Source organism: Mixia osmundae (genome assembly GCF_000708205.1).
Source record: "Mixia osmundae IAM 14324 unplaced genomic scaffold scaffold_1, whole genome shotgun sequence".
NCBI lineage: Eukaryota > Fungi > Basidiomycota > Mixiomycetes > Mixiales > Mixiaceae > Mixia > Mixia osmundae.
Genome location: NW_014575563.1, coordinates 339,440 through 367,050, shown reverse-complemented (window position 1 = coordinate 367,050; position 27,611 = coordinate 339,440). Strand labels below are relative to the sequence as shown.

General features: G+C 56.9%; 16 protein-coding genes across 16 annotated transcripts; 8 read left to right on the top strand and 8 right to left on the bottom strand.

Annotated features, from left to right (window-relative positions):
* Positions 1-640: 640 nt before the first annotated feature.
* L969DRAFT_56079 (uncharacterized protein) lies at positions 641-2,925 on the bottom strand. The gene is made up of 4 exons (XM_014715128.1): positions 2,641-2,925; positions 2,207-2,539; positions 1,964-2,147; positions 641-1,898 (listed from the first exon to the last, which is right to left on the bottom strand). Exons 1-4 carry the CDS (start codon positions 2,863-2,865, stop codon positions 943-945), a joined length of 1,698 nt encoding a protein of 565 aa, XP_014570614.1. The 5' UTR covers positions 2,866-2,925; the 3' UTR covers positions 641-942.
* Positions 2,926-3,047: 122 nt separating this feature from the next.
* L969DRAFT_91434 (uncharacterized protein) lies at positions 3,048-4,946 on the bottom strand (the record flags this gene model as incomplete). The annotated part of the gene is made up of 6 exons (XM_014715127.1): positions 3,048-4,162; positions 4,216-4,352; positions 4,400-4,548; positions 4,601-4,686; positions 4,742-4,875; positions 4,927-4,946. 6 exons carry the CDS (start codon positions 4,944-4,946, stop codon positions 3,048-3,050), a joined length of 1,641 nt encoding a protein of 546 aa, XP_014570613.1.
* Positions 4,947-5,063: 117 nt separating this feature from the next.
* Positions 5,064-6,206, bottom strand: L969DRAFT_91433 (uncharacterized protein; the record flags this gene model as incomplete). Its single annotated transcript, XM_014715126.1, has 4 exons — positions 5,064-5,617; positions 5,669-5,816; positions 5,869-5,953; positions 6,004-6,206. 4 exons carry the CDS (start codon positions 6,204-6,206, stop codon positions 5,064-5,066), a joined length of 990 nt encoding a protein of 329 aa, XP_014570612.1.
* A 146-nt stretch (positions 6,207-6,352) lies between these two features.
* Positions 6,353-7,894, top strand: L969DRAFT_14169 (glycosyltransferase family 31 protein; the record flags this gene model as incomplete). Its single annotated transcript, XM_014714869.1, has 2 exons — positions 6,353-7,625; positions 7,677-7,894. The coding sequence occupies 2 exons, from the start codon at positions 6,353-6,355 to the stop codon at positions 7,892-7,894; spliced, it is 1,491 nt and encodes a 496-aa protein (XP_014570355.1).
* A 47-nt stretch (positions 7,895-7,941) lies between these two features.
* L969DRAFT_91431 (uncharacterized protein) lies at positions 7,942-11,324 on the top strand (the record flags this gene model as incomplete). Its single annotated transcript, XM_014715125.1, has 6 exons — positions 7,942-8,112; positions 8,187-8,617; positions 8,675-10,280; positions 10,338-10,469; positions 10,517-11,098; positions 11,145-11,324. 6 exons carry the CDS (start codon positions 7,942-7,944, stop codon positions 11,322-11,324), a joined length of 3,102 nt encoding a protein of 1,033 aa, XP_014570611.1.
* L969DRAFT_119958 (uncharacterized protein) lies at positions 11,103-13,112 on the bottom strand. Its single transcript, XM_014715124.1, has 2 exons — positions 13,064-13,112; positions 11,103-13,012 (listed from the first exon to the last, which is right to left on the bottom strand). Exon 2 carries the CDS (start codon positions 12,949-12,951, stop codon positions 11,377-11,379), a length of 1,575 nt encoding a protein of 524 aa, XP_014570610.1. The 5' UTR covers positions 12,952-13,012; positions 13,064-13,112; the 3' UTR covers positions 11,103-11,376.
* A 93-nt stretch (positions 13,113-13,205) lies between these two features.
* Positions 13,206-16,013, top strand: L969DRAFT_91429 (uncharacterized protein; the record flags this gene model as incomplete). The annotated part of the gene is made up of 3 exons (XM_014715123.1): positions 13,206-13,505; positions 13,560-13,654; positions 13,709-16,013. 3 exons carry the CDS (start codon positions 13,206-13,208, stop codon positions 16,011-16,013), a joined length of 2,700 nt encoding a protein of 899 aa, XP_014570609.1.
* A 50-nt stretch (positions 16,014-16,063) lies between these two features.
* L969DRAFT_91428 (uncharacterized protein) lies at positions 16,064-18,407 on the bottom strand (the record flags this gene model as incomplete). The annotated part of the gene is made up of 11 exons (XM_014715122.1): positions 16,064-16,761; positions 16,809-16,963; positions 17,011-17,201; positions 17,250-17,347; positions 17,401-17,471; positions 17,529-17,653; positions 17,711-17,811; positions 17,862-17,997; positions 18,051-18,134; positions 18,190-18,245; positions 18,302-18,407. The coding sequence occupies 11 exons, from the start codon at positions 18,405-18,407 to the stop codon at positions 16,064-16,066; spliced, it is 1,821 nt and encodes a 606-aa protein (XP_014570608.1).
* A 119-nt stretch (positions 18,408-18,526) lies between these two features.
* Positions 18,527-19,882, top strand: L969DRAFT_43293 (glycosyltransferase family 62 protein; the record flags this gene model as incomplete). The annotated part of the gene is made up of 5 exons (XM_014715121.1): positions 18,527-18,784; positions 18,846-18,979; positions 19,039-19,434; positions 19,483-19,800; positions 19,855-19,882. 5 exons carry the CDS (start codon positions 18,527-18,529, stop codon positions 19,880-19,882), a joined length of 1,134 nt encoding a protein of 377 aa, XP_014570607.1.
* Positions 19,883-19,947: 65 nt separating this feature from the next.
* L969DRAFT_43313 (uncharacterized protein) lies at positions 19,948-20,718 on the bottom strand (the record flags this gene model as incomplete). The annotated part of the gene is made up of 1 exon (XM_014715120.1): positions 19,948-20,718. One exon carries the CDS (start codon positions 20,716-20,718, stop codon positions 19,948-19,950), a length of 771 nt encoding a protein of 256 aa, XP_014570606.1.
* A 166-nt stretch (positions 20,719-20,884) lies between these two features.
* L969DRAFT_42565 (uncharacterized protein) lies at positions 20,885-21,282 on the top strand (the record flags this gene model as incomplete). Its single annotated transcript, XM_014715119.1, has 3 exons — positions 20,885-20,976; positions 21,030-21,136; positions 21,194-21,282. The coding sequence occupies 3 exons, from the start codon at positions 20,885-20,887 to the stop codon at positions 21,280-21,282; spliced, it is 288 nt and encodes a 95-aa protein (XP_014570605.1).
* Positions 21,283-21,502: 220 nt separating this feature from the next.
* L969DRAFT_44018 (uncharacterized protein) lies at positions 21,503-22,170 on the top strand (the record flags this gene model as incomplete). The annotated part of the gene is made up of 3 exons (XM_014715118.1): positions 21,503-21,785; positions 21,846-21,896; positions 21,944-22,170. 3 exons carry the CDS (start codon positions 21,503-21,505, stop codon positions 22,168-22,170), a joined length of 561 nt encoding a protein of 186 aa, XP_014570604.1.
* A 130-nt stretch (positions 22,171-22,300) lies between these two features.
* On the bottom strand, positions 22,301-23,085 carry L969DRAFT_43627 (uncharacterized protein; the record flags this gene model as incomplete). Its single annotated transcript, XM_014715117.1, has 2 exons — positions 22,301-22,650; positions 22,707-23,085. 2 exons carry the CDS (start codon positions 23,083-23,085, stop codon positions 22,301-22,303), a joined length of 729 nt encoding a protein of 242 aa, XP_014570603.1.
* A 152-nt stretch (positions 23,086-23,237) lies between these two features.
* L969DRAFT_42949 (uncharacterized protein) lies at positions 23,238-25,821 on the top strand (the record flags this gene model as incomplete). The annotated part of the gene is made up of 2 exons (XM_014715116.1): positions 23,238-23,497; positions 23,553-25,821. The coding sequence occupies 2 exons, from the start codon at positions 23,238-23,240 to the stop codon at positions 25,819-25,821; spliced, it is 2,529 nt and encodes an 842-aa protein (XP_014570602.1).
* A 78-nt stretch (positions 25,822-25,899) lies between these two features.
* On the bottom strand, positions 25,900-27,109 carry L969DRAFT_42247 (uncharacterized protein; the record flags this gene model as incomplete). The annotated part of the gene is made up of 2 exons (XM_014715115.1): positions 25,900-25,935; positions 25,973-27,109. 2 exons carry the CDS (start codon positions 27,107-27,109, stop codon positions 25,900-25,902), a joined length of 1,173 nt encoding a protein of 390 aa, XP_014570601.1.
* A 103-nt stretch (positions 27,110-27,212) lies between these two features.
* On the top strand, positions 27,213-27,494 carry L969DRAFT_42525 (uncharacterized protein; the record flags this gene model as incomplete). Its single annotated transcript, XM_014715114.1, has 2 exons — positions 27,213-27,405; positions 27,457-27,494. The coding sequence occupies 2 exons, from the start codon at positions 27,213-27,215 to the stop codon at positions 27,492-27,494; spliced, it is 231 nt and encodes a 76-aa protein (XP_014570600.1).
* Positions 27,495-27,611: the final 117 nt, after the last annotated feature.

The following is a 27,611-nucleotide window of genomic DNA, read 5'->3' as shown; positions in this document are numbered from 1 at the left end:
TGATACTGCTTGGTGCTGCCCTTTGTCTTGAGATGGACCGCGAGCGAGAGAGATGCTGACTCGGAAGTCCAGGGAGACGTCGCGGCGAGGAAGTCGAACGCTTCGATCACGTCCATCTGCCTCGACGCGTCGTCTTGGATGCGACGCGCACAGTCCGAGCGTCAAAGCTGTATCCTTTCGTCGCTTCGTGATATGCTCTCAGTGCCGTGTATAAGTCCTGGCGCTTCGTGTGTGCTGAGGCCTCTGATGCTTGATGACTGAGTATTGGACACCTCTGATGAGCAGGTCTGATGGGCTGCCATGTCGTGCCCCCCGCGATCGCCACCATCAGGTTGAGCGTACTTCCGGCGCTTGAACTGAGCTGATATCTTCGCAGCTGCACCGGTCGAGCACGACGCCTTCAGCTCGATATGCTGGGCAGAATTGCAAGCATGCTCGTAATGCTCAGGTTCCCTCTGCGAGTGTGCGCAAGAGCACAGACCAAGTCGACGGCAATCTGGAGCTGATCAAGATTGATTATGATGTGCAGAGAGTACCGATAGTGCTGCAAGAGGCAATCAATTCCAAAAGGGGCGACACGACAGCCAGCTCGTTGCGGTGCGCACTTAAAGAGTCGAGTCCGCTGCCGAGACAGTACTTGCCGCCCTTGCAGCCTTTACCGATTGCGCCTGTGGAGTGCACGGGTGCGCTGCCACCGTTGTCGGTCGACGAAGTTGCGAGGCTACTCGAGCGCGGCACCAGGCTTTCGCGAGCTTCGCAGATTTCGACTGGAAGTAGCGATGAGTTAGAGATTGGGCGGGCGATAACAAGCGAACTTTCTGTGGGAGGAGGTAAGAAGGCATTACGAGTGAGATATGAGAGTGTTCATGTCAGGCGCACGCAAATTGAAAGGTCAGCACGGGATCGCAAGTAAATTCGGGCATAAAGCGAATGCATAAAGGATTACTCTGTGTCCGAGGTGCCCGGCGAGTTCTGTCGAGACGCTTCTCGAGTTGATGCCGGCTCGGATGTCGCATGTTCTGAAGCCGATCGGCTGAGATCGCTCTGCTTTCGAACGAGACGTATCCGTGGTATATGCTCTCGAGACTCTTCGCTCTCTTCCGAAGCTATATCGTCCCGAGGAGCCGGCGGTCGTGCATCGAGCTCAGAAGCTAGCATCGCTTCACGAAGCTGTACTCGGCCGCTGACGCGAGTTGGCTCGACGCGAGGTCGCTTGCTCCTGCGACCGCCATCTTCATCATCCTCTTCGTAATCCTCAAAGTCATCCTCGTTGTCATCGCTATCATTGCCAGCTCGCTCGGAAAAGTCATCGCTGGCAGTGTCAGCGCGGCTGCCTCGACCTCGATTGGAACGTCGTCCAAGCAGCTCTGGCTCTGGCGAGCTTTCGACGTAATTGGTTCGCCTGGAACTGCGGCTTCCCTTTACGGCAGGCAGACGCTCATGCGTACGATCGTCGTAGACATAGTCGACACGAGTAGTGCGTGAACGGAGACGCGTAGAGCGATCGGCAGCTGAAGCGGCTGCCAGAGCAGCAGCTTGTTCTGCACGTTCTTGCTGCCTGCTCTTGTTGACTTCACGTCTGAGCGTATTGGACCGCTTCGCGTAAACTGCTTGGATGCGTTCGTCATACTCTGTCAGCCGAGGAAGGACGACTTTAGAGACTTTGTCCGCTAGTCCTCGAGCGAGCTCGGCGCGTTTGTCGCCTTTCGCAGCCCCCTTGGCGATGGTGAAGGGTGTCGACTTTGCCGGCTTGCCAATCGTGGCACCATCCGGGCCGATCTGGTCTGCTGGAACAAGCTCAGAGACCGCTTGACGAAGTTCGTCCGGCGTTGTCGAAACGGGCGTCCACGCAGACTTGGCGGTGTAAGGGCTGCCCATCGCGTACAGTCTTGGCGAATCTAACAGTGGGCATCGCATGAGATCAATTGGGGCACCTAGAAACGATGCTGGAGGTGAGACATACCATCGAGCTGCCACCAGGAGCGTCTCTGCTTGTCTGTGCCCAGCTTTTCGAGTACGAGCGAGTTTGAACTCGCAGTGCGATATGCCTTTGCGTTGGCGACGATGTGGTACTTTTCAGTGATGATGGTCCTGCACTTTTCGCTGGTGGTCAAGGCGTGGTCGCAAAGGACGCGCATGAGCGTCAACTGCGAGGGCCGACGAGGATGAGCACAGCGAGACGCGATGACGCGATACAGCCACAGACTTTATCTTCCCAAGACATACTCCAGAACCCGCTGCGACACCGATTCTGGTGGTCCCACAGTTCGGAGAGCGAGCAATCCTTGGCTTTCAAGCGATCACTGATGACTTCGTGGAGGTAAGCCTCCCATTTTTTCACCTTGTTGGCGTCTAGGAGCTCGATGAGTGCTTTCATGACCATCTCGAGCGATGGCTGATAGTCGACATTGGGATTGATGTCCTTGAGTAGCGTTGGCGGTCCCTCTAGGAGCAAGGCGTCTTCGAGCTCCATGGCAGATTGAACAGCCAAAGGGTGCTCCTTCAAGCTCGTGAAGCGATCCAAGAACGCAAAGACGTACTGTTCGTCGAACGCAGTGGAGAGAGAAGCCCAGCAGGGTCAGCAGAGGTCGAGAGAAGCACTTTCTGCCGGCAGAAAGGCGGACAGGAGATTTGACTTACGGCAGTCTCCCAGCGATCTGCAGGGCAAGGCACCTTTGGGCTTGCTTGGCTGAGCGCATCGACATCGATGACCACTTTGCCAGACGAGGTCGAAGCTACCGGAGCAAGCGTAGGAGCCGGCGCGGGTGCATTACCGTTGGTGTGGACTGGTCTAGCATTGACCGCATTCTCTGGCGAGCTCGGCAAGACAGCGATCGATGTACTCGCAACAGGCTCTGCTTCCATCAAGAACAGCTATGCTCCCCTTCTGACAGGAAGCAAGCCAGCATGCACCAGGCACTCAGGATCAGTCGGTAGTTCTTCAGCACAGGCAGACGCGCTTTCCGTGGCACGCAGCGCCACACGTACGTTTGCCGTCTCTCGCGGATACAAAGGCACAACAGGTCGCACGTCTTACAAGCTGCATCTCAAGGCCGTTCGAGAAAGCTGAAGGTCTCTCGCTTCTTCGCGCCAGCTCGCCGTGCAGCTTGAGACTGTGCCATCGCATCCGGCTTGCCGAGTGCCCTGGAACTCGCAGAGGGAACGATGCCTGCACCGCCAGAATGTTTGCGAAGGAAGTTGCGAGCAGGTGGTAGCTCTGCAGATTTGCGTGTTGTTGTCGCTGGCATTGACTTGCGAGCGCCGAGCATCGACCTTCTTGTGGGCGAATGGCCAGGCGTAGGCGGTCGCGGTGGGCCAGTGGCCGTCGAATCTGCGACCGGCGGTCGTGAAAAGACGGTCGAGATCCGCCGAGGCGTGCTGACCGAGCCTGAAGCGGCAAAGCCAGGCCCAGTGCTTGCGCCGAGCTGGCTTCTTCTCTGACTTGTACTTGCAGTAGGCGTGTCTGGCATGACGACTGCAGGCAGCGAGGGACGTGGAATATGTCGGGACGGCGTTCTGACACTAGCCCGTAAGAGCTGATCCCCCAGTGAGTCAGGCACGCCTCCGCTACCTTCACGCTCGAAGGTAGGCCCAGTTGTGCTTTGCGGGGGCGACGGCGTGACAGACTCGGATAACCTGCTGTTCGCGCTGCCCGTGCTGTGATCTCGCCGCGGCGTAGTCAGGCGGGGTATGCCCGTGACGACGCTCGCCCTGGAGAGCGTAGTGGCAGGTGATTTGGGGACCGGTATAGCAGAAGTCATCTGACGGCGAGAGTCTAGCTTGGCCGTCATATCCCTCATCCACTTTGTCCTGTCCTTCATGCCCTTGAGCAGATCTTCGCCTTTCTGGCTGCGTGGTGCAGGGCGCGTCAGATCTGGCAAAGGCGAGGTCTGAGTAGCGGCCGTGTGCTTGGTCGCTACGGGTATACGGGTCTGGCTGAGTCGCAGGCCAGAAGCTGTTCTTGGCGAACCAGTCCTGACAGGTGACGGCAAGCGTTCGGGCGTGATGTCAAGGAGAGCAAGCTTTGGCGCGACCGCTGATTCCACTTCTGCGCGATCAGAATCCGGCGCGGAAGAAGGCGGAGGTGCGGGCGAGCGCACTGGCACGACAGCTGTCTCGGCTTCGAGTCTGCCACGCAAGACAGCAACTTCTTCGAGTGTGTCTGCGCGAAGAAGCATTAGCGCGTTTTGGGTGCGGGCTCAAAGAGATGCTCGCCTCTGAGCTCATCCTTGACGCGTTGTAGCTCTTCCTGTGTGCTTGCGCTGCTTACCAGATCCTGCTCGAGCAGTGTGATGCGCTCGACTGACTTGCCATGTCTGGCTTCGAGATCTTGCAAAGTCGAGTTGAGTACTCTGCGCTATATAAGCGCCCGCACGCGCTCGTGAGTCGGTGGGCCCACCTCTCGCTCTTCTCCAGATCATCGTTATCGAGTTCGAGATCGCGTAGCTTCCGTCGGAGAGCGTCCTCTGATATTCTGACAGACTCGAGCTCGGTCTTCATGGAGCTCAGTGACTTGTGGTGCTCTTTGAGGGTCGTCTGGTGCCTTGTCTGGCTCCCGTCGTCAGCCCCGGGCGTATGATGAGTGGCAAGTAATACTCGCCTTCCATTGATCTAGCTCGACTTTGAGTCGCTCGACCGTCTTGCGCAAGTCAAGCTCTCGTTTCTCGCCCGCCGCCAAATTCTTCTCTGTCAATCGAGACGATCGGCATCTGCACCTGGAGTAGCATGCGAGTATGCTCACCTAGCTCTTCTTCGAGCTCACCACTGGACGCCTGGAACTCTTCGAGAGCGAGCTTGGTATCGTCCAAGTCATCTTGCAATGAGCTCGCCCGACCTTGCCACCAGATCAGCGCCTCTGCATCCGTGCTGAAGCTCCTGTGCTAAGGATTGAGCACCATGGAGTGCGTCAGATGCACAGGCGCTCACGGCGGATCATCGTCTGACATGCCTCACGCCGCATGGACAGACAGCCGGCTGGGTCGACGTGGATGTGACGCGTTGACATATTCACGCGCGTGTTCTCAAGCGACAGGCTCCCTCATGGACGGCAAGCTTGCGAAATGCTACAACTTGGATCGTTGGGTCATGCTCGACATCCTATTGATGATCGCCTCGGCGTCGCGCTCGATCTCGTCGAGCAGACTCTTGCAGGATTGCACTTTGGTGATCAAGCCGACGGCAGTACCGGCAGACCAGATGCCCGCATCCGAGTCGCCTGTCGTATAGACCGTCTTGCCCCTCTGCCCGCTGACGAGCTCCCTGACATCTTCAAACTTGGCTCCTCCCGGTCTCCGCTCGATCGCTACGACCTCCTTGGCGATCTTATTCTTGTACACTCGCGCAGTGTTGTTGAATGTCCTGAATATGTGAATAGTGTCGCGTTCGGTGGAGTCTACAATGATCTTTTTGATGTTATCGTGAATGGGTGCTTCATCGGTGGCCATGAAGAGTGAGCCAGCGTTGATGCCACACGCGCCGAGGGCGAGCGCGCCGGCAAGTCCCTGTCCGTTGGCGAATCCGCCAGAGGCGAGGAAAGGTACTTTGAGCTCTTGTGCGGCTCTGGCAAGCAGTACAAGACCGCCGATGTCGTCCTCACCCGGATGACCAGCGCATTCGACTGGGGAGCATGCGCATCAGCTTGACACGAATGCCTTGACAGATGACGTACATCCATCGACGGACAGCATGTCGACGCCGAGCTTCTGTGCGCTCAGTGCATGTCTGATGGAAGTGCACTTGTGGATGACAAAGACATTGTTTTGCTTGTAATACTGAATGATCGGCTTCGCGTCAGGTCCTCCTGCCGTCTCCGCGATCTGCGAATCTCTTGTCAGTCCAACGAACCGTAGGGCGCCAATGTGAGCTTGCCTTGACGCCTTCTTCGACGACGACTTTGGCGTAGTCCATGTACGGCGGTGGTGAGATCGTCGGCAGGAACGTCAGATTGACCGCGCTGCAACGGCTGTATCAGCTCGCGTGCGAGAGGGCGCGTGTCAGACGTACAAGGGCTTGCTTGTGATCTTCCTTGTATCCCTGATAGCTTGTCGGAGCGCGTCAGGACTCGGCTGGGTGAGTGCAGTGAGGATGCCGAGACCGCCGGCTTCGCTGACGGCGCCTGCCAATTGTGGCAGACCGACCCATTGCATACCACCCTGCACGACGGGTACACGGATGCCTAGCAGCCGCGTGAGCTCTGTAGAGATCATCTTGCCGGTAGCTCGTAGCACCGGCGCGAGTAGCCGGTCGACGGTCGTGCAACACTTGACGCCACTCCGGGGCATTCGGGCTTGGCTCTTTCCGTCTGTCTCACCGGGTGTGAGTAGTCAGGAGAAAGTAACGAAGAATGTAAGGCATGCGCACCAAGCTTCTCTCTGTACTGCTGGTGCTGTCGACCAGCCTGCTGCTCTTCACGTCCTGGCGGTCTACGCATCCATCTCATCGTATCGTCCAGTTGCTGGAATATGGTCGTCACACGACCATCTCCATCACCACAGACGAGCACACGTGGACTTTTCCGGGTACGAGCATCAATGACAGTGTACCTTGGACAAGCGAGCCGCTCTATGGCTCGCACAGTGTAGGATTTGGCGGTGTGCTGTCAAGTCAATGGGCAGCTCTCGGCAACAGTGGCAACCCCGCCAAAGCAGGCAAAGCCAAACCGGGCAATCTCTCCCGTACCCTCGACACCTACCCCAGACAGATCGAACTCGCATGGGAAGCGCCTACGGTGCAGCAATTGCTCTTCTCTGTAGCGACAAAAGCAGACAGAGCGTTCGAGTTCATGCGACTTTGGCCACACTGGCTCCAGCACGGCTCTCCCTGTCAGGTCGTCTTGCCCGAAGAGGACCGCATGCATGCAGATTCTCTGCGAGCCAACATGACCCAGCTGGGTCTCGAGAGGTGCATACTGCATTTCTCGACACAAGACTCGTATGACATGCGCGTGCTCTCGCAAGTCTCCATCGCAATGGACTATGTTCGCCAAGGAAGCTTCGGTACAGATGTCACACCCCGGTGGATCATCGTCGGTGACGATGATACCTTCTGGCTCGACATCAGATCAGTGCAAAGACTTGCCAGTCAATACGACTCGAACGAGATGATCTTCATGGGCGGCGTCACCGAAGCGATGGCTCAGTACGGCGCTTTTGGTATACAAGCCTATGGAGGCGCAGGCATCATCTTTTCGGTCAGTCTCGCACGGGAGATGTCAACACGTATGCCCGACTGCGAGCGCGAATTTGCTACCAGCTTTGGAGGGGATGGCAAATTGACCCGATGTGCAGCTCTCGCCATGAATCGCACCAAGGAAGACGCAATGACCGTCGTGGACGGTCTGCATCAGCTTGACGTGCCGGGAGATAATACTGGCATGTTCCAATCTGGCTTGCCTTTCATCTCGATCCATCACTTCATCGCTGCCTGGGTCGACATCTTTCCGACCTGGATCTCAGGCGGCGATTTCTTCGTGTCTATCGATCTCCTCCGGGACTCAGTGGCTTTCCTGGGCGGCGACAATCTCTTCAAGCGCTTTGTGTTCAATGACGGCAGAACGCTGCTCACACTTGGCTATAGCATCACTTTCTACTCTCAGCCTCTGCTCGAATCGGACTTGCATTCTCTGGGTCCGTTGCCTTGCTCTCCAAAGGGGGCCTGACTGATTTCGCTTCGCGCAGAATATACCTGGGCATACGATGGCTACAAGCTGAGGTATCCCGACAGACCACTGATACCGGAGGCACCTCCCAATTGGAACATCAAATTCAAGGAACGAAGACGGCAATACAAACGGACCTTTTTCTTACGCCGCGTGGAAAGACTGGCCGAGGACTCAGCGAACTTTCTGTTCGAAGACAACTCGGGCGGACAGATCAGCTACATCTGGCATACATAGCAGCTTGACAATCAAACGTCTTTCGCGCTCTCCGCTCGTGATGAAGCATGTCGACCGGTCTGGTGCATGTCAGCTCAGGCATCAGCAAACAGGACAAGCGGTGCACGCGAGAAATGCTCACAACAGCATGTAGCGACTGCACGCTCTTACCAGAGGCAGGCTGGCGTGACTTATCGACTAGCTCGCATATAGTCGAGCACGAACCCGCCGTGCATGTTGTACGAGCGAGTCAATATAAATTGACGGCCGACGCCAGATGATCGCGAAATTTTGCGTGCTTACCCTCTTCTAGCAGCCGGCGGTAGTCACCATGCGATCCTATGAGCGGCATGGTCCCGTCGAGGCCTTTGGCGTGATCTGTTCGGCTGGCAGCAACTCAGTCTTCGATGGCAAGACAGCTTATGTGCCTGCGCTGGAAGATGTACTCGTATGGGATGTCAAAAAGGGCGAGCTGCTAGGCATGTGGCATGAGCAAGGGCATCGAAGTCCGGTATCTGCCATTGCACGCTCGCCTCGACCGAGGGACACGTTTGCAGTCGGCTACGAGGATGGCAGCGTCAGACTGTGGAGTGCAAAGGAGAAGAGCGTCATCGTTACGTTCAATGGCCATCGCAAAGCCGTCACTTCGCTCGCTTTTGATCGCAATGGCCAGACGCTCGCAAGTGGTAGCAAGGACAATGAGATCATTCTCTGGGATCTCGTTGCCGAAGCAGGCTCGTACAGGCATGTGTCTCGAAATTGTCTGAGACAAGCAGCCGAGCTAACGATTGTTCGTTGCAGACTGCGAGGTCACAGAGATCAGATAACGGGACTAGCGTTCGTCCAAATAGCACCAGAAGAAAGTGATGCAATAGCCTCGACTTCTGCAGCAGGGCCGCCAGCGGCGAAACACCTCCTCTCAGTCTCAAAAGATACATTCATCAAGCTCTGGGACCTCACGACCCAGCACTGCATCTCCACCACCGTGGCTCATCGGGCAGAGACGTGGGCGTTAGACGTCAAGCTTGATCCGGAGACAGGCGAGAATATCGTCTTGACGGGCGGTGGAGATGGCGAAGCTAAGGCCTGGTTGCTCGATAATGACGTTTTGCGCGAGGGCGTGCAGTCTGACCAGGACGGTGTGCTCAAACGTGCATTGGTACCTCTCAACCCATCTGGCACGCTCATCAGCCTCTCAAGCTCGAGTCACACCCAGCGAATAGCACAAGTCTCTTACCATCCATCATTGCCTATCATTGCTTTCCAAACGACCGAGAGAACGGTAGAAATCGTTCGACTACGCTCAGATGCAGAGATCAAGCGTAAAGCTGCCAGACGGCGGCGGAGAGAAGCTGACAAGAAGAGCAAAGTGGCAGGCGAAGAAGAGAGCGAGCCGGTGCAGCAGGAATGGAGAGACCGCCTTGCCCCATGGTCAATCGTACGCGCCTCGGGCAAGATAAGGTCATTCGCTTTTGCGCCTGAACACAAGAGAGCAAAGGGCACAGAGAACATCTCCCTCATGGTGGCTCTCAACAGTAACGCGCTAGAAATTTACGCTCTACCGCAGCCTCCTGCGACGGGCAAATCCAGTACCTTAGTTGAGCCGGTCAAGTCGTTCTCGCTCGATCTGCCTGGTCATCGAAATGACGTGCGAGCGCTTGCAATCTCGTCAGACGATCAGCTACTCGCCTCTGCCGCGCAGGGCAGTCTCAAAGTCTGGAATGCAAAGACGACAAAATGTCTGCGGACGCTTGATTGCGGTTACGCGCTCTGTACAGCCTTTCTGCCAGGTGACCGACACATCGTGGTCGGCTGCAAGTCTGGCGAGTTGCTGCTTTATGACGTCGCGTCCTCTTCGCTTCTCGAAACCGTTCAAGCGCATACTGGCGCGCTCTGGTCGCTGCAGGTCAGGCCCGACAAGCGCGGCCTTGTCACGGCCAGTGCAGACAAAGATATCAAGTTCTGGGACTTTGAGATCAAAGAAGCGGCTGCTGCCGGAGACGAAGCACCAAATGCAGCACGTTCGCTCTCGTTGGTTCATATCAAGACGCTCAAGATGAGTGATGATGTACTCTCGGTGCGATATAGCCCAGATGGTCGTTTGCTTGCTGTGGCACTCCTCGACATGACCGTCAAAGTCTTCTATGCCGACACGCTCAAGTTCTTCCTATCGCTGTACGGACATAAGCTGCCCGTCCTCGCAATGGATATCTCGTTCGATTCGAAGCTGATCGTCACCTGTTCTGCCGATAAGAACGTCAAGATCTGGGGCCTCGATTTCGGTGACTGTCATCGTTCGCTCTTTGCGCATGACGAAAGTATCATGCAAGTCGCGTTTGAAGCAAAGTCGCACTACTTCTGGACGGTCGGCAAGGACAAGATGGTCAAGTATTGGGACGGCGACAAAGTGAGTGACAATCCCTCCCAGCTTGACTATGTGCTGACCCCACTGGATTTATCACAGTTCGAATGCATCCAGAAGCTCGAAGGACATCAGAGCGAGGTCTGGGCGCTCGCGGTCAGTCCGCTGGGCAAGTATGTTGCGACAGCCTCGCATGACAAGTCGATCCGCATCTGGGAGAAGCTCGGCGAGCCTGTAAGTATGACATCCGCGCATGGCGCTTGCGCTGACATGCCTGGCAGCTTTTCCTGGAGGAAGAACGCGAACGAGAGATGGAAGCAGCCTACGAAGCGAACGAGCAAGATCAGCTCGATCTGCGCGCCAAGCGTACTGGCGAGCACGATGCAGGACCCGAGGTCGACACCGTCTCGAAAGAGACAAAGGAGACCCTGATGGCAGGGGAGCGCATCATGGAAGCTATCGATCTTGCGGACGCCGATCGCGTACACGTTACCGCTTGGCAAGCTGAGCGTGCCCGTCTCGATCCTGCCAATAGCAAGACTCTGCCGCCACCTGGTCGCAATGCCATCTTCACCCTGCCGGGCGCGGAGAAATCTGCAGAGCGGCATGTGCTCGATACGATCAAGCGGATTCCAATGGCAGCACTGCAAGATGCGCTGCTCGTGCTCCCCTTCACCCATGTCACTTCTCTCCTTTCGTACATCGATGTCTGGGCGCGACATCGTTGGAACGTCGCTCTGACATCGCGCGTGCTCTTCATCATCTTGCAAACGCACCATTCTCAGATTGTCGCAACGAGAGCCATGCGGTCGTCTATGCTCTCGCTCCGTAGCAGTCTACGAGAAGCTCTTGTGCAGCAAAAGGTAAGCCTGCTTTGGCCCACCTTCGAAGAGGCTGAGAAAGGATCAGGGCTTGATCGGCTACAACGCTGCCGCGCTTGGATACATACGACGACAGCAAGAGACAGCAAAGACGCAAGAGTTCTTCGAAAGCAGCGTGCGAAAGGGTGGAGATCTATCTGAGCAGGCCGTGCGCGAGCAAATTGCGGCGAGCAGCAAGAAGCGAAAGCGAGCGATCACGACGACATGAAGATGAAGACATGTGTTTACAGGCTACAACAGATGACAGAATGCCTCCTTGTCTAATGCATCTGCGACCAAGGTAATGAGCCGGTATAGATTTGCGTTGGATCGTCTGGACACCACTCCATGAGCTTGTCGAGCTCTGGATTTGAGACGTGATACGGATGGAAGCGTCTATACGGATTGCGCTTCTTTCGTTTGGCTAACAGCTCGGTATGACAGCCATAGATGTCGTTCTGATATGGCAACAGACCGTGCAGGCGCTCGCCCTCGTAAAGAGCGCCCGTCTCTTTATCGTCGTCTATGGGTATGTAAGTCCAAGCGGACTGAGGCCATCGCATGGCAACACGATGGACATCAGAGAAGCGCTTCTGTTTTGCACCATAGCCGACGACGGTGATGTGCGTCGGGTAATGGCCGGTGAATTGCTTGAAGCGCGCAGTCGCAAATAGCAGGTTGGTGTACGAATCGAGCGCGTAGTCTTCTACGACGGCGCGCGGGAACGGATGAGGTATGATCGCTTTGAGCGCAGCTACTTGCTCTTGCGTACCGCCTTGTGTCGCGTTGTGCTGAAGCGAATATTGCTCGTACAGATTGAGGGCCTCGGCAAGACGCCAGTAGGAAGCCCCCTCAGTCATCTGCGTGGTCGGACGAGTTTGACCGCCCGAGAAGATGAGCAGCGAGAGCGGATCCTGAATTGCCAGATCGACGGCACGAGCGATGTGCTTAACGTACGTCTTGACGTGACCGCCCTTTTGCATGTCTTCCAGGACCCACTGAGAGTCTTCGTAGGCTCTCAGACCATCTGAACCTGTCCAGATGGCATGACCTGGCACCATGATCATGTGCCGTAGTTGAACTGCTGCTGGCTGAAGAGTCGATCTGATCGAGAGGGGTATCCGACTCGTCTTGAGGTCATCGCTGAGATCATGCTCGATGGCGCTAAAGTGACTGATGTTCACAATGAGCGAGACCATTGTGATTGCACCAAGGACGAGAACAGCGAGATTGGTGACACGCGCACGCGCACTCAGCAGGTTGAGCCAAGATGATTTGCTCGAGCTCGGCCCAATGGAGGCCGCAGCTTGGTGACGCGTCCAACCCGTTCCCGCTTGCTGGGCAGGGACGAGGAAAGTATCTCTGATCGTTTCTGCGACGCCGTTGGGAACATGCTGGTAGCCATAATCTGCCGAGCTGTTGGGCGTTCTCTTCCATCGCGTCCCGCCCAAGCCTGGTAAGCCCAGCTTGGACATTTTGCCGCCGGTGGAGCGGTTGGCTGTATTCGGCAGAGGTAGCGAGCCGTTACCATTCATGCTCGGCGCGTGCCCGTTCACTGTGTGAGAATTGTAGCCAGAATCTGAGCTGCTCGACTTGCTCAGATCTGTCGAGGTCATCATAGGCGCGCTGTAGCCGACAGCGGGGACATTGGGCCCATGAGCTATCGAGTAATCAGCCTGAGCATGACCACCTGGCCTGATATGCTGCCCGTCAGGCTGGGTATGCTCGTCTGCCGGCGCGCTGGGCGCGTGCGGAGGAGGTCTATGAGCTCGACCGGCTGCAGATGCCCGTCGAGAGGAGTGAAGATCTGAGCGTGGGCCATCTGGCGGACGGGAGATGCTCGCAGTTCGGTGCATTGGGGCGTGGCCGCATTCGTTGCGCTGTCTCTTGAGCCTCACCGCTTTGTCCTCACCATGTCTGCGAGCTGAGCTGCGTCAGTTGTGCCTTGGGGGCGCGCGATGAGCTCACGCTGGCTGATGTCGGACGCCCGTCACAACGCCTGTCGTGGCTTCCTCGGCGCGCGGCCGACGTTGCCAAGGGGAAACTCAAACGTACCGACTCACCAAGGGATCAGCAGGCGTAGAGCCTGGCGTGTGCCGGCAAGAGACAGATGGCGAGCTCGCCTCATGCCTCTGGCTCGAGCTCGGCATCTTGGTTCGCATCCTTCAAGTTCGGGCAGCCGTCGCCGGGCGGCAGTGCCACTTTAGCGCCGGCGACGAGCACAGAGATCAACGGGCGTCATGCCCGCAAGGCTTCTGCTGCTTCGAGATCATCCGGACGGTCTGGCCGAACCGTAACAGCAGGAGCAGCAGGAGCAGCAGCTGGGCAGGACGACTCCTCGAGCGATGAAGAGACGGCCAATGATGATCACGCACAGACAGACGTGGAAGCCTTGCTCTGGCAAGCTCAGGTGGGCTCCATTATGCTCGTCAACTCAACGGGGGAACTCATCGAACCGTCACAGATGGACATCATAGGCCACAACTACCGCTCGGCCTTGCGCAAGCTCGACAAAGCGGCTAACCTTGGCAGCTCACAAGCCTGTCTCACCCTCGCAAAGTGAGCTATGCATTCTATTGACCGTGTGCTACACTTCTGACGAGCTTCTTGAAGTCTCTATTCTCGCGGGCTCGCGGCAAGCAGTGACAGCAACGTCACGCACAAGCTGCAAGCCGATCCCAGTCAAGCAGCTCACTGGTATCTCAAAGGTTTGGCCATAGAAGTCTCCAAGCCATCGCTACGCGCACCATCGATACGGAAGCGTGCAGAACTCGCTGCATCAGACGATGAGGCGAGACAGAAAGCTAGAAAGGCGCGGCACGATATGGCCCGACTCAATCCTGACGAACGGGACAAGGCTGCCACTTTCGAGGCCGAAGCGATAGAAACGCAGACTTTCGAGGACGCACAAGCACACCGGTATGCCAACGAGCCAAGCTCGGAAGAGGAAGCCGCGCTATTCGATCAGTCGATCAATCTCGAGACAGTCGCTGATCTGGCTGTCGGGCTCACGACGCTCTACCGCTTAGGCAGGATACGGCCCGACCGTGATCAGATCTGGCATGAAGGCTACAACCTGTCTCAGGACGCGATACGTCATGCGAGCCTGTATCCTGTCATCCAGCAAGCAAAAGACAGGCCGTCCGCCAGAGCCAAGAGCAAGTCGCGGCAACCCGGTCCAGCCTTACTACGTTCTGGCAGCAACCAGACCAAGTCAAGCGCTCTGCCGACAAGCGCGAAGCATCGAAGGAGCGCACAGATACACATACTCTACTTATTGGCTCTGGCTTCTTTTGCCAGCAATCTGCACCATGAGAACCCCGCCATTGAGGCAGACTTTAGTACGCGCGGACGAGACGATGCAGCGCATTGGTGGCGCAAGTGTATCGAGATCGGCACACAAGCCGGCGGAGCGGGCTCAAAGCTGGCGAACGATCTGCTCGGCAAGGCAACGCGCAGACTTGAGATACTGGCCAATGAGAACGCCGTCACTGTTCTGCCGATCAAACACGCATCCTCGAATCTTGCAGCTTCACAGTCGCCGCCGAATCACGTCTGTCGTGTGCTCCATCAGCCGCATCACCTGGAGCATCACCTTTCCCCGCTAAGTAGCCCTGCAGACCTCGCAGAAGTCGACTCGGCCTCGAAGATGTTGGGACAAGCTGCGAATCAGGTGTCCAGTAGCACGATCAAGCAGCCGAATGATTTGGCTGTGCCGCTTCAGCCCCAACACAAGCGACGTAGTGCTTCCTTCACGCTGGACAACGATGAAGCAGATACTTCAATGTCACGCGATTCTGTCTCCGTGACTTCACTGACGCAGCCTGCACAAAGACCTCAGCTCAGCTTGCGCGCGAGCACTTCCCGGCCAATTTTGCAGCCGACGCTGTCGAATGCTTCTATCACCACATTGCCCCCAAACTTCTTCTCAAAGCAACCGATCCGAAGCAGTACCGACCTGCTTGGCGCTAGGTGGAAGGTCAAGCATCGCTTGCCCACCGTCGAGCTCAGCGAAGAACAGATTGGCATCCCTGCTTCACCCTTGCTCTCGAGATCTGGCACTGCATCCGTCTTTGACCTTGCAGCACTTGCCGATGATCCCAGCCCCATGCCGACGACCTTTTCCCGGGGAACGTGGCCCTCTCGGGGACTCGCGAAGCCAAGGCATGGCTCTTTCGCCAGTTTGCTTTCTCTCGGGCAAACGCAGGAACAGAACAACGGCCACAAGCCTGCTTCTGGGCCTTTGCAGCAGCTCCGGCGGCGGGCGAGCAACTTTGGCAGCTCTCTTAGTTTGACGAGTCTCAGTCAGACCTTTGATACCGTCAAAGGCAAGTTCCAAGATCTGCCGGTCAACACGGCAGCCGGCGCGCTTGAGGATGCCCTGCAACGCGATCAGATCGCCCAGTTTGAGCGCGAGGGCTGGGAGAGCGAGGCGACAGAAGGCACGCAGTCTGACCACGATGAAGAGGCGGAGGACCGACAAGCTGTCGAGATTCCGTCCGCTGCGCTGGCGGTACTCGCTGCGAAGGAAGGCACCGAGCAACGAAAGCAAGTCGCGGCGACCACGCTTGCGATCTCGCTCGGCAAGCACACTTCATCTCCAAGGAAGGACGAGATGGATAAGGTTCTCGCCGCGCTCGAAGCAGCTTCGCAGCTGAATGTGAAGGGAAGTTGCTCAGTCTGCCACCGTAAAGGTGTCAATTTCCCAAAGTGTCCGAAATGCGGTCAGACATATTGCTCAAGAAGCTGCCGCATCAGTACTGATGGCGGAGGTGATGGACGTAAACACGTCTGTCGTGTCCCACAAAGTCCTGCGCCCAGCTATCTCAGTGTGGATCAGACTTCCACTACGCCCACGCCACTCAATCAGAAAGCCACACCAACGCAGCGAGGTCAATGGGCAACCACGCGAGCCTAGACGCATTTCTTTGCATGCATCTCATCTGTTGTGTACGTCTATGCATGACTCTAGTCAAGATCTATGACGCCGTCGGTAGCCGCCGTTTTGTCTTGCTCTTCATCATCGTCAATCAGGATCGCGCCCGAAGCGTCTACTCGCGCTCGCTTGCTCTGAGATCCCTCAGCGTCGACTTCATCTATTGTTCGCTTCGTCGATGTTCTAGTCTGCGACGAACTTGCTTCTGCGTCTGTAGCTTCCTCCTTGACTGGCTTCTTGGGAATTGATGGCGGGACCTTCGGTAACTCAAATGTGCCGTTCGGCAGATCAGAGATGACAAAAGTAGCATCGGACAATAGGCCATCTTCGTCGCTGACCATGACCAAGCTGCCAGCCTTGATGTCTAGTGATGCAAGTGTGCGATCGAGATTATCGTCAAAGTCGGGGTCGTACAATAGTCTGCTCTCTTCGACAATGACGACCTCTTCACCGTAGCCGAGCTTCTCCTGGGCGATCTTGACGAGCTCTGACAAGGTGACTTCGCCGAGATTGACTCGCAATGGAACATAAGACATTTGACAGCTCGCACATGTCGGACTCGGCGCGCTCAGCTGAGTGATACTGGTGGCCTTGCGTGCATCTTTGGCTACCCAAACGAAGCGGCCCTGACTCCATTCTTTGCGAAGCGCATGCAGAGCTTGCAAAACAATGAGACCAGCCACGATGGCATTGGTCGTCGCAATGGCAGGGATGATGTTGCCGGCCATCTCTGCAGCTTGGGTCAGCTCCATCCCATTGCGACCAGTGATGGCACACGTTTGACATCAAATTGAGATTTGACGGGGATACCAAATGCCGTGGCTCGTAGGTTGGCTGCCGCCGTGGAAAATTTCAGCGCGTCTTCGTCGTCCTTGTCCCACTCGAGCGGTGTGTCCGGATCATCTCGCACGCGCGCAGAGAGCTTGTCCATACTATAGTCTACATCAGTGAGGGTCATCAAATGGCGTGCGAGGCTTACCTGGAGACGAAGAGCTGGAATGACTCGTTCAGCGAGGGCACATGCTGGTCTCTGAGTCCTCCACTGGCGATACGGCTCGTGCTTGCTTCTGTCGCCGATGTCAGATCCGTCCACGAGAGAGGCGTCGGCTTCTGTCGCGCGCGCCACATGTCCTCCATGCTAAGCAACCTGTTGATGTCTGCGCTGTAGACCTGCAGAGTGTTGTCAGCGCGAACGCTTCGAGCAAGGCGGTGGCTTGCCTTCTCGAAGACCCGCTGCGCGCCGCCTGAAGTGTGGACGGTCTTGCGAATGGCTTTGATCTCTGCCGCTTCCTTGCGCAGGTTGTCTATCTCCCCAGCTACACGACAAAGGCATTCAGACCTTGTTGGAAGGGTGTGCAGATCAGCGCACCATTCTCGCCGCGTGCTGCAGCTTTGTCGAGCTCTGCGCCCTCTTGCTCGTCATCGGAACCAAAGAGCCGCCTGGGCGGTCAGGCTTATGTTAGCGCAGTGAGTCAACTCGAACATCTTGAAACCCACGGGAAGAGATAGCTCTTTGCCCAGACGATGCAGTGTATCGGCGTGCTCGGCGTGCTTCTGATGGTGCAAACCGGGAATGTCTTGGGTGTCGGCTTAGTCTGACAGTCATAGCATTCCGTTCGACCCTGGGATCAGGGTGAAGCCTCAGCTTGCGCCCACGGGGTCAGAACGCTCGCAGTGACCTGATAAATAGGCTGCACTTGGCCCATGTAGCCTGACGTGCCCGACTCAATCAAGGGCACTTTAGCGATGAGGCACATCTTGTTGACATGCCGCCGCGCGTCTATCGGATTGGTCAGCCGATAGGGACCTGTGGATGCTAAGACTGCAAACCAAGATTGTCGAGGGCGTTGAGGACGAGATCAAATTGGGCAAAGTAGGCAGTGTCAAACTGGGGCTCCTTGATGTTGCCGTGAAGGGCCTCTATCCTGACATGGGGATTGAATTTGGAGGCTGATTCTTTGGCAACCTAATCGTGCCAGACGATCAGATACTGACAATTCGAGTAAGTTTGAGACTGACGTATGCTTTACTGCGCTTGACGTGCTGCTTCTGAAAGAGGAACTGCCGGTTCAGATTGGACAGATCTATCGTGTCCAAGTCAATCTATAGGCGCTGGTCAAGTCAACTCAGCCTCTCGAGTAGACTGGCGGGCGCGTACGATTGTGATGTCAGCGAAGCCGCTAGTGACGAGGTTCTTGAGGAGCTCGCAGCCGACTGCAAGTGGAGTCACTCAGCTCGAGACATACGCGCGCAGAATCGATATCGCTGACTTCCGCCTGCGCCGACCATGAGGACCTTGCAGGACTGCACGCGTCCGAAGAGTTCATTGCCGAGGATCAGCTCTGCAGCCCTGTAGCGAGCCTTGTCGGATGACATCAGAGCGAGCGTGCCAGTCTGCCACGGAGCACTGCTGCGAAAGACCAGTCGCGTCAATAATAATTTCGGTGAGTGACTGCAGGAGACAGGCATCCGTTCAAGACTGCAGCTCCGGGCAGATGTCGCAGCGAGGGCTGCATACCTCCTCCGGAGACAGGCGTCTACTATCGAGCAATCCGCCCAGCAACGAGCTCGGTACGGTGTCCACGCCCGGCGGAGCACTTGGGCAGATCGTCAGGGCGAGCGATGGACTGATGTGGCTCCTCTTCCACTCGCGCACGCTCACCGTCGTCTTCAGCGTCATCGCGACCGTGTTTGTGCTCAACTTGCAAGGCGGCGGCGCCAATTGCTGGAATCGCTCGGACGCAGATACGATGGTTCGCGACTGCCTGCTCTGAACCTGTTGGACCCCACCTGAGCTTGCACGATGCCCTGCAGATTGTCAAGGCAGATCTGGGCAATGCGATAGCGACACCCATGGGCAGACAGGCGCAAGAGCAACTACTCATCTTGACGCCCCTGAGGAACGCGGAAAAGTACCTCGACGAGTACTTTGACAATATCGGCAAGCTGTCAGTGGCCAGCACCATCATGACAATGCACTGTCCTCATCGTCCGCTGGACCTGACAGGAACTACCCCAAGAACTTGATCTCGCTTGCCTTTCTCATCTCGGACACGACAGACGGCACAGTCAAAAAGCTGAATGCGATTGCCGCCAGCATTGCCGCCAAGGCGGACAAGCAGAAGCATTATCACACCATCACCATCCTCATCAAGGACTTCCACTTCCAGCTGCCCGAGACCATACGGCATGCTTACGAGTTACAACCGACCAGACGGTCCTTCATGGCCAGAGCGAGGAATTACTTGCTCACTTCGGCACTCAATGAGAAGCACGCCTGGGTGCTCTGGCTCGATGTAGACGTGATCCGATACGATCCCGATGTACTGACTGATCTCATGACGATCAACAAGGACATCGTCGTGCCGAACTGCTTGCGGCTTACTCAAGGATGGGAATACTAGTACGTCCCATCTGCGAACGCTTGGACGAGATCTGATCGTCGCTGCAGCGGCTACGAACGCAACGCGTGGGCGCACACCGAGCAAAGTCTGGCGCTAGCGGAGAAGATGGGTCCAGACTATGTGACCGTAGGTGGCTACCACGAGTTCCCAACGTTCCGATATCATCTCGTGGATATGCCGACGCACATGGGCAACGCATACGTCCCCCTCGATGCCATCGGGGGCACCTTTACGCTCGTCAAGGCCAGAGTCCACCGAGAGGGCGCCAATTTTCCTACATACCCTGTCGACGGACTGATAGAGACCGAAGGCTTTGCTGCTATGGCCAAGAAGATGGGATTCGAAGTCGTCGGTGTACCGGGAATGTTCGTCTGACCTGATTTCGTTCGCAAGCCGTCGAGCTGACGTTGGGATGACAGACTGGTGTTTCACGCAGAGAATAACTAATGCCAAATGCAACGCCACACATACTGTAGTGTACAACAACACCCAGCCACTTCGCATTGCATGTGTCAGTCCGAGAAATCGGCAGCAAAGACGTTGCAGTCAAGGCCGTCTAATAGCTCGTCGATCTGACTTTCATCTTTCCGAGTCTGTGCAGCCTGCAGCGGCGGCTCGAGGGGCATCTGCGACAGGGCAAGCTCGAAGGAATCGCCCTCGTCAAAGTCATCCTCTTCTTCCTTCGCTGACACTGGCTCACATGGCTTCACGTTTGAGGACTGCCTCGAGAGCGCAATGCTTGGTAGACTGCCGAGTCGGCTCAACGCGCTCGGACTGGTCGTCGCGGCTCTCAGGCTAAAGTCTGATTTGACTGGTGCAGCCTCGATAGCTGGCGTCTGTGAGCATGACCTAGCACGCTTGAGCGAGCATATGCTCGACTGCAAGCTCGATTGACTCCGCAGATCGCTCTTTTGACTCGTCCTCTTGCCCTTGCGATCCAATCTACGCGTGAGATTGGTGACATTGCGCAGCGTAGCATCGTCGAGAAGGATGGTAGGACTTGCTTGTCTGTCCATCGATGGTCTGGCTCGCTTCCTGCTCTGTTCGACCGAGCCGGTAGACTCGCGCAGACGTGCCGTGGATGCGGACGAGACAGAGCTGTCTGACCTGGCGCGCCTCGACAAGGAAGCACGGGGCGAAGCATCGATGAGGGCGAGCAGAGCGTCTGTTGGGGTCGTGCTCGTCGCCCTACCGGCAAGTATTGACCGTGAAAGGTGTGACGGTTTCGCAGCCCATGTGACGTGCTCATTCGGCGTTTCGAGCTCCGCTAGGCTGCCCTGCATCGGGACGCCGATCGTAGCAGTCTTGTCTGCCAGGAGCTTGCCGGATCGTGAGGGAGGCTGGGCTAATAGAAAGCTGTCGAGTTGGGTAGATGATAGTCGGCTTCTGACATTTACTGTTATCGACTTAGCCATCAGCAGGACTGCTCAGCTATTGGAAGCATTGGCGATGGCGTCAGCGTTGAGGAAAGCCTTACCGGCGGCTGTACGGGAGATCAGGATACTCGCCTGCCAGACCTCGGAGCAGAGCGCAGGAGCGAGGTCAGAAGCTCGTCGACGTATGCGCTTGCAGGAGCTCATCACTGCGATGCTAGGAACTTCATCCAAAAGGCGTATCTCGACGTCAAGAAGGCCAACCCTGACCTGCCCATCATGTTCAGAGAAGCGCAAGGGACACCTGCAAGAGCATTCGTCCGACTAGGTAGGCAGGCTTCCGTCGCGTGGCAGCGTGCGACAAGGCTCATGCAGTCACACGTAGAGCGAGGCGTAGAGCGACAGGTCTCCCTGTCTGGCGCCGCAGACTCGGCAGAGGTCGAGAAGAGGATAGCGAGTATACTTCCGTCGTAGTAAGAAATGCAACGCTTCCGCAACACGCTCGCTTCACTGCCATGCTTTCCCATGAGCCAGACTTTGATCGATGCATCGCGTCGACGCAGATACGCTCTCTCGTTCGCCCCCGCCGATGTCCCGTTTGCCCTCGAACTGGCCCCAATGGATGCGAGTTCCCTCCGAGCACCGTTCCTGGAAGCGTCCGAGGCATCCTGATCAGCAAATACGCAGAAACAAGATGGATCTGACAACAGCGTTCGAGTTCTCATACGAGCTGCCCGACCTCTTCTCGCCCTCAGCAGGTCAATCTCCGAGGTCATCAGATCGTCAGACCGAGCACTCCCAGGAGCCCACGGAGGCAGACTTGTTCCCAGATCCTGCCACGCCTAGCGAGCCAATCCCTCACTTGATGATAGACTTTCAGCGTCTTGCGCGCGACTACATTTGGCAGCCCCAACTCTTTACGATGGAGCGCTTCATGCCGCTCAAACATGTTGCCTGCCTCCGTCATCTCATCACGGGTCCGTAGAGAGGTCAGATCGTTGATCTTGATCTTGGATCTGATCGCTGCCACAATGCAGACGATCCCTGCGAACCCGCAACGGTTGAGTTGCTCGTCAAGACCCATACTTGTAGGTACCCCATCATCATCGCACGCGCTTGTTACAGCCTTGCGCAGACATCCGAGCGTTCTATGCCAAGTACATCATCTGGCGCGACGCAAATCCTCGCAGCGGTCGCTACGGTCGACACCCCGGCGGCAAGACGTGGAAGCAGCTCACTCTCGTAGATCTCGGCAAAGGCTTCGACTTTGTCCTCATCACGCTCGGTCATCCAATCGCCGCCGAAGATCTCGCGCAGCTTACGTGGCGATGCGCTCTTCTGGCAATGAAGCGAGAAGCTTAGAACCGTTGGCCTTCCCAGCCCTCATGAGCCGGATACTTCAAATGACAAAATGGGAGCGTCCGCGCTCGCGCTCGTACAGAGATGCATGGTCATTCGTCTAGGCATGATGGGTGGAGAGGCAACAACATTGTCATGCAAGGTCGTCAGAGATGTGTGCAGTGAGAACGGCAACGCGTCCATCTTGCGCGATGCCATGGGCGAAGCCATGCGAGCCCGGTCGTAGGAGCTCTACAAATTCTGCGGTACTGGAGTATGCGAGATGCTTCCATCGAGTGCCATGGAGTGCTGATCTGACGAGCTGATCTCGTCCCAGATTGTAGCCATCGGCGCGAATGGCGTGGTTATGCCTTGCCGAGCGCTCTACTGAGACGGCGAGAAACCAAGCATCGGAGCGAGCGAGCGGTCCGTCTTGCCGGTACGCGCGCAGATGCGATCCGCCGACGACACTCTCGATGCAGGTGCCAATCACTTTGACGTAAGCTGTGTCGCGCTCTCGACTCAGCATGCCTTCGAGCCATGCGTCGGCTGTGACTGACCTTGTCTGACCTCGAAGCGTTCCTCCCTGAGCCCTCGTCCATCGCCGAGATCGGCCAGCTGCCTATCGCCAAAGTGCTGATTGAGACATTCGGCTTCAAAGCCAAGCGAGCCGATGTAAGACACGATGCCAACATCACTCAGTATCCTCGGATCACTTCTGCCGCTGATGATCACATTGAGCGGCTCTGCGCCCCACGGCGTCTGGGTGAACTGCCTCCCGCCTCCTGCTCGAGGATCGTGAAAGTCGACAGGCTCGCGGCCGTCCAGATCCGTTGCGTTTGTACCAGAGGGAACAAAGAGGACGTGCTGCGAGCTAGGATAGCCGATGACGGAAGCCAGGCTTGCTGAGAGTGTCAGCAGACCGATGCTGAGCTTCATCGGCCTGCCGCCAAGCTTGCCAAGTAGCCTCGCGTCTCGAGATTCTTATCGCCAAAACGCCGGCGCCGTCTGCTCGTTCTGCTCGTTCTGCTCGATCGTCTCACGCCTCGTGACCTCAGACCTACCTGCTCGGGCATCCAAGGAAGAAGCCTATGCAAGCTGCGAGCATTGACATTGCCAAAGAACCAAAAGAGGCACGACAGGACAGTACGCGCACACAAGAGCTTCATCATGGCGCATCGGCCCAGACTAGCTCAAAGACCGGGAGCGACGTGCATCTCAGCTCGCTCGTACATGTCAAGGCTGACCGCAGACCGGCCATCGACGCGCTGCCCATCGAGATCTTGACACACGTTCTTGCGCATCTTAGCGCAGACGAGTTGAGTCGCTGCCGTCTCGTCTCAAGATCTTGGTAAGCGCGCAGGTACATGCATAGCGATCTCTCCCTGAGCTTGGTTTGCTCCTAGGAACGGGGTCATCGAAGACGACGCGTCCTGGCGCAGCGCGTTCTTTCATCACTTCTCTCTCGATCCGGATCAGCCCGCGTCTACCATTGTTGCGCGCCGCTTGACCGGCGCCAGTTGGCGAGGCGAATACATTGCTCGCACACGCTTGCTAGGGCGATGGCATCGAGCCAAGGCAGCCACCATCTTGCATGACCCCCGCGTTGGCATCATCTCTGATATCTGCGTCAACTTTGAGCCCTCTGCCGCTCTGTCGGGGATTGTTGAGATGCTCACGCTGTCTCGAGAGGCTCCTCTTGCTGCCCGATCGGAGCCTTTTACCGGCAAGATCTACAAAGGCCGCATCGAAGGCACACCCATTGCCAATGGCATCAATGCAGCAGCGAGCCTCGTCACTTGTCAGGCGCTCGCGCCGGATGGCTCCATCATTGTCTGGGCTACACTGACGGGCCTCTATATCAGCCAGATCGGCACTTTCGGTACAGGGAGGGCGAATGCTCTCATTCGCCTCGACAGCGACGATGACCAGGCAGGTCTGATCACGGATATCTCTTTCGGGCCTTCGCATGCACATCCCCAAACAGCCATCACGAGCTTCGCGGTGTGTACAGCGCATGGCCTCGTTCAAGTGTGGACCCTCGGCAAGCCCGAGACACGTACATCGCCACGGCTCACGTGGTCGTCGGAGCGAGCACGACAGCCGTCTGGCGAGGTCGTGTCCTACCTCAAAGTGTGCTATGCGCCGGCAGGAATGGTCGCTGCATGGGCAGCTACGGGTACCCTGACCTGCTGGGATCTCAAAATCGGCCAGAGCGCCGTAGTAGATGTGTCGGAGCCCGCAAGTGGACCGCTTCTGAACGTGCTCGCTATCGATTATGTAGACGAAGCGGACAAAGTGAGCCTACTGCTTGGCTACCAGCACGAAGCTTGCTTTGCGAGGGTGTGGCCTTTCCGCGAAAGCCATCGCGACGATCGGATCATTTGGATCGAGTGCAGCCACCCACTAAGTTCATATTGGGCAGACTTTGCCCCAATCGTAGCCGATGGGCATATCTTTGGCACTTGCAAATATATGGTCACCGGTGATGACCGAGGCCAGGTCAATCTGTGGACTTGGCCCGACACACAGGATCGCCCAGCATTACAGCGCTCTCTGGACACGATCAATCTTGCCAAAGTCACGGCTATTGTCTGTACACCGCTGTTGGTCATCGTTGGCAGTGTCGATGGCAAGATCTTTGCATACGATATGCTCACGGGCGCTCGGATGCGAGCATTTCAGGACCGTGCTGCGACTCGCCACCCTGCGCGTGTCCTGGCGGCAGGCGAAGCCGATCCCGAGCTAGAGGCAAGATACGCCGTCAGCACGATCAGAGCCTCCACGACGTCACTTGTCGCCAGTATTGGCAGTCGCGTCCTTGCCTGGCAGGCTGGCACGGAGCTGCTCAAGAAGCCAAAGCGTAAATCCAGCGGACGTTCAACGACACGGATGCAGCGATATCAGAGCGAGCTAGAGCTGCGTCAAGATCTTCGAGACCTCGATGAGGAGCTTCGCGAGGCTGCCGAAGAGCAAGAGCAATCGCTGGATGCCGCCCGACGTTTCACAGGGGAGGGTTTGGCAGGCATGACGGAAGACGAAGCCGTCGCATATGCCCTGATGCTCTCCGCCGAGGAGCAAGACGCTCGTCTTCGCTTCCCACACCATGACCAGCAACTTGCCGATGACATGGCCAATCTGGCCTTTGATGAAGACGATCTGCCGTTGAGACGACGCGAAGACCTACCGGAGGCAGATTCGCCAAGCTCATCACGCGCACAGCCAGGCTCATCGCTGCAATGGATACGAGCATCGCTCGAACAACAAAGGTCGCTTTCCGGTTCCGGTTCGCCTTTATCGCCCTCCACGAAAGTGCGCATCTCCCCGCGACCGAGTCCACTCTACGGCCCTTTGCTGTCACCCGACTTGCCTGAGGTACCCGACATGGATGACGAGTCGCTTTGGCCTCTGCCCAGTCCAGTTGCGATGAGCCCGAATGCGAATCAGATGCACACGCCACGACGTCCGTCAGTCACGCCGCCAGTGCCTCGACAGAACTGGTCTGACATTGCGCGATCTGCAAGTTCGTCTGCTCGGGGCATCAGCACCGGCTCGCCTTCGCCATCTCTATTGACCATGTCTTCTCAACACGCGCGGCAGCGACGTGAAGAGGACGATCTGCGTTTTGCGCTAGAGCTCAGTCTTGCCGAAGCGCAATCGCGACCTATTGCATAGACTGCATGTGCCTGTAGACGTCTGCAACGAGGTAGAGACTGCCACAGACGATCGTCCTGCTGGCCCGTACGTCCGCTGCTATCGCCAGCGCGCTGGCGATGCTGTCCGTTGAAGCTGAATTGACACCCAGCTTGCGAGCTGACTGTGCCACTTGGCCTGATGCTTGCGACCTGACCCAGGACATGCCTTCTGGCTGACTGAAGCCTGTCCCGATAACTGTTGTGCGAGTGCTCGAATCGCTCAGCAAAGGTTCCAGTAAGACAGACGGGTCTCTGGGCGATGAGACGGCCACGATAAAGCAGGTCGAAGTTGGACTGGGGAGCGAGTCGAGGTAGCGGCGCAGCTCGACCGCAGACGATGCGTTGTGCGCGCCGTCAAGCAGAACGTCAAGCATACCGGAAGGTGCATCGAGCTTGACCCATTCGAGCCGTCCTGGCCATCTTGTTGCTTCGATGCCCGCGCGCATAGTCTCTTGGGTGATTCTTGCAAGCTGCGGTACGCGAGAGAGACAGTCTTGTTGCTTTGACAATAGATCAGCAGCAGTGAGAGCTGTCGAAGCGTTGCTGGTCTGATATCCACCGAGAAGAGCTGATCTTGCTTCCAAGACCTGAACGGAGCCATTCACGTCTCGATACGGTATGCCAATCGCGCTTGAGGAATGTACTGCTTCGACAAGCTCGCTGTGGCGCGATTGTGCTATAGCACGTAGAACGGTGCTCGCTCCCTTGTGCGGCTGTACAGACATCACACAAGGCCTGCCGGTCTTAATGATGCCGCCTTTGACTGCTGCAATCTCTTCGACGGTGTTACCCAGCATGGCCTGGTGATCCAGCTCGACAGGGGTGATGACGGTCAGAAGTGGATCATCGCAGACATTGGTCGCGTCTGTCGCGCCGCCCATGCCGACCTCAATGACGGCGAGTTGTAGCGGTGGTATAGCGTGAGCGAAGAGATGGAACGCAGTCGCGGTCAGCAGCTCGAACGAGCTTGCGCCAATCGAATGCTTTTTGTCGGCCTCTCGCACGATTGACTGTGCCTTGCTGAAAGCCTCGAGACTGACGGGGCGACCGTTGAGACATATCGAATCCCTTGGCTCGACCAGATGAGGGCTATTGAACCTGCCCGTGCTCAGGCCGCTCTGCCGGAAGATGGAGTCGAGATAGGCGCATACTGAGCCTTTGCCGTTGGTGCCCGCAACGTGGACGATTGGTACTTTGCTATGCGGACTCGCGAGATGACCGAGCAGCGCTTTGATCCTTGACAGTCCAAGCTGAATGACATCTTGCATCTGATAGCGCGATATATAGCGCGTGGCTAGCCGTGGCGAAGCCGATGAGGTCATCGCGGTACAACTCCTTAGCAGCCTCGACGTGTGGACGACTGAAAAGAACATGCACACAGAGCAAGCACGCATGACAGTCGAGCCGCCGAGTGTACATCAGACAGAACAACACCTTGCGAAGACCCAGAATGAGCCCCAGCAAAGGTCGAGGATGTCAATAGACGATGTGACCCCGAGTAGACAAAGCGCGCAGGATGGCGAGCCGGAGCCTCTGAGAGGGGGATGCATACCATGCCCAGATGGTCTGTCGACCCCACAGAATGCTCATCGGAGGAGACTGAACTCATCCACAGGCGGCTGCTGCTGGATCATCCCGCTCCCCTGCCTCTGAGCGAGTGTCTGCCCTTACAGGGTCACACACGTTACTTGCCTTGTATCGCAGTCAGGATCACACACTTGATCTCACAAGTCATACACGGACATCCACTGTACTCTATGCATGCAAACT

Coding starts and splice junctions, on each gene's coding strand:
- L969DRAFT_56079 (XM_014715128.1), bottom strand. CDS start 2,865: ATGGAAGCAGAGCCTGTTGCGAGTACATCGATCGCTGTCTTGCCGAGC. Junction 2,540..2,640: donor CAGATCGCTGGGAGACTGCC/GTAAGTCAAATC, acceptor TTCGACGAACAG/TACGTCTTTGCGTTCTTGGA. Junction 2,148..2,206: donor GTATGTCTTGGGAAGATAAA/GTCTGTGGCTGT, acceptor CGGCCCTCGCAG/TTGACGCTCATGCGCGTCCT.
- L969DRAFT_119958 (XM_014715124.1), bottom strand. CDS start 12,951: ATGCACCGAACTGCGAGCATCTCCCGTCCGCCAGATGGCCCACGCTCA.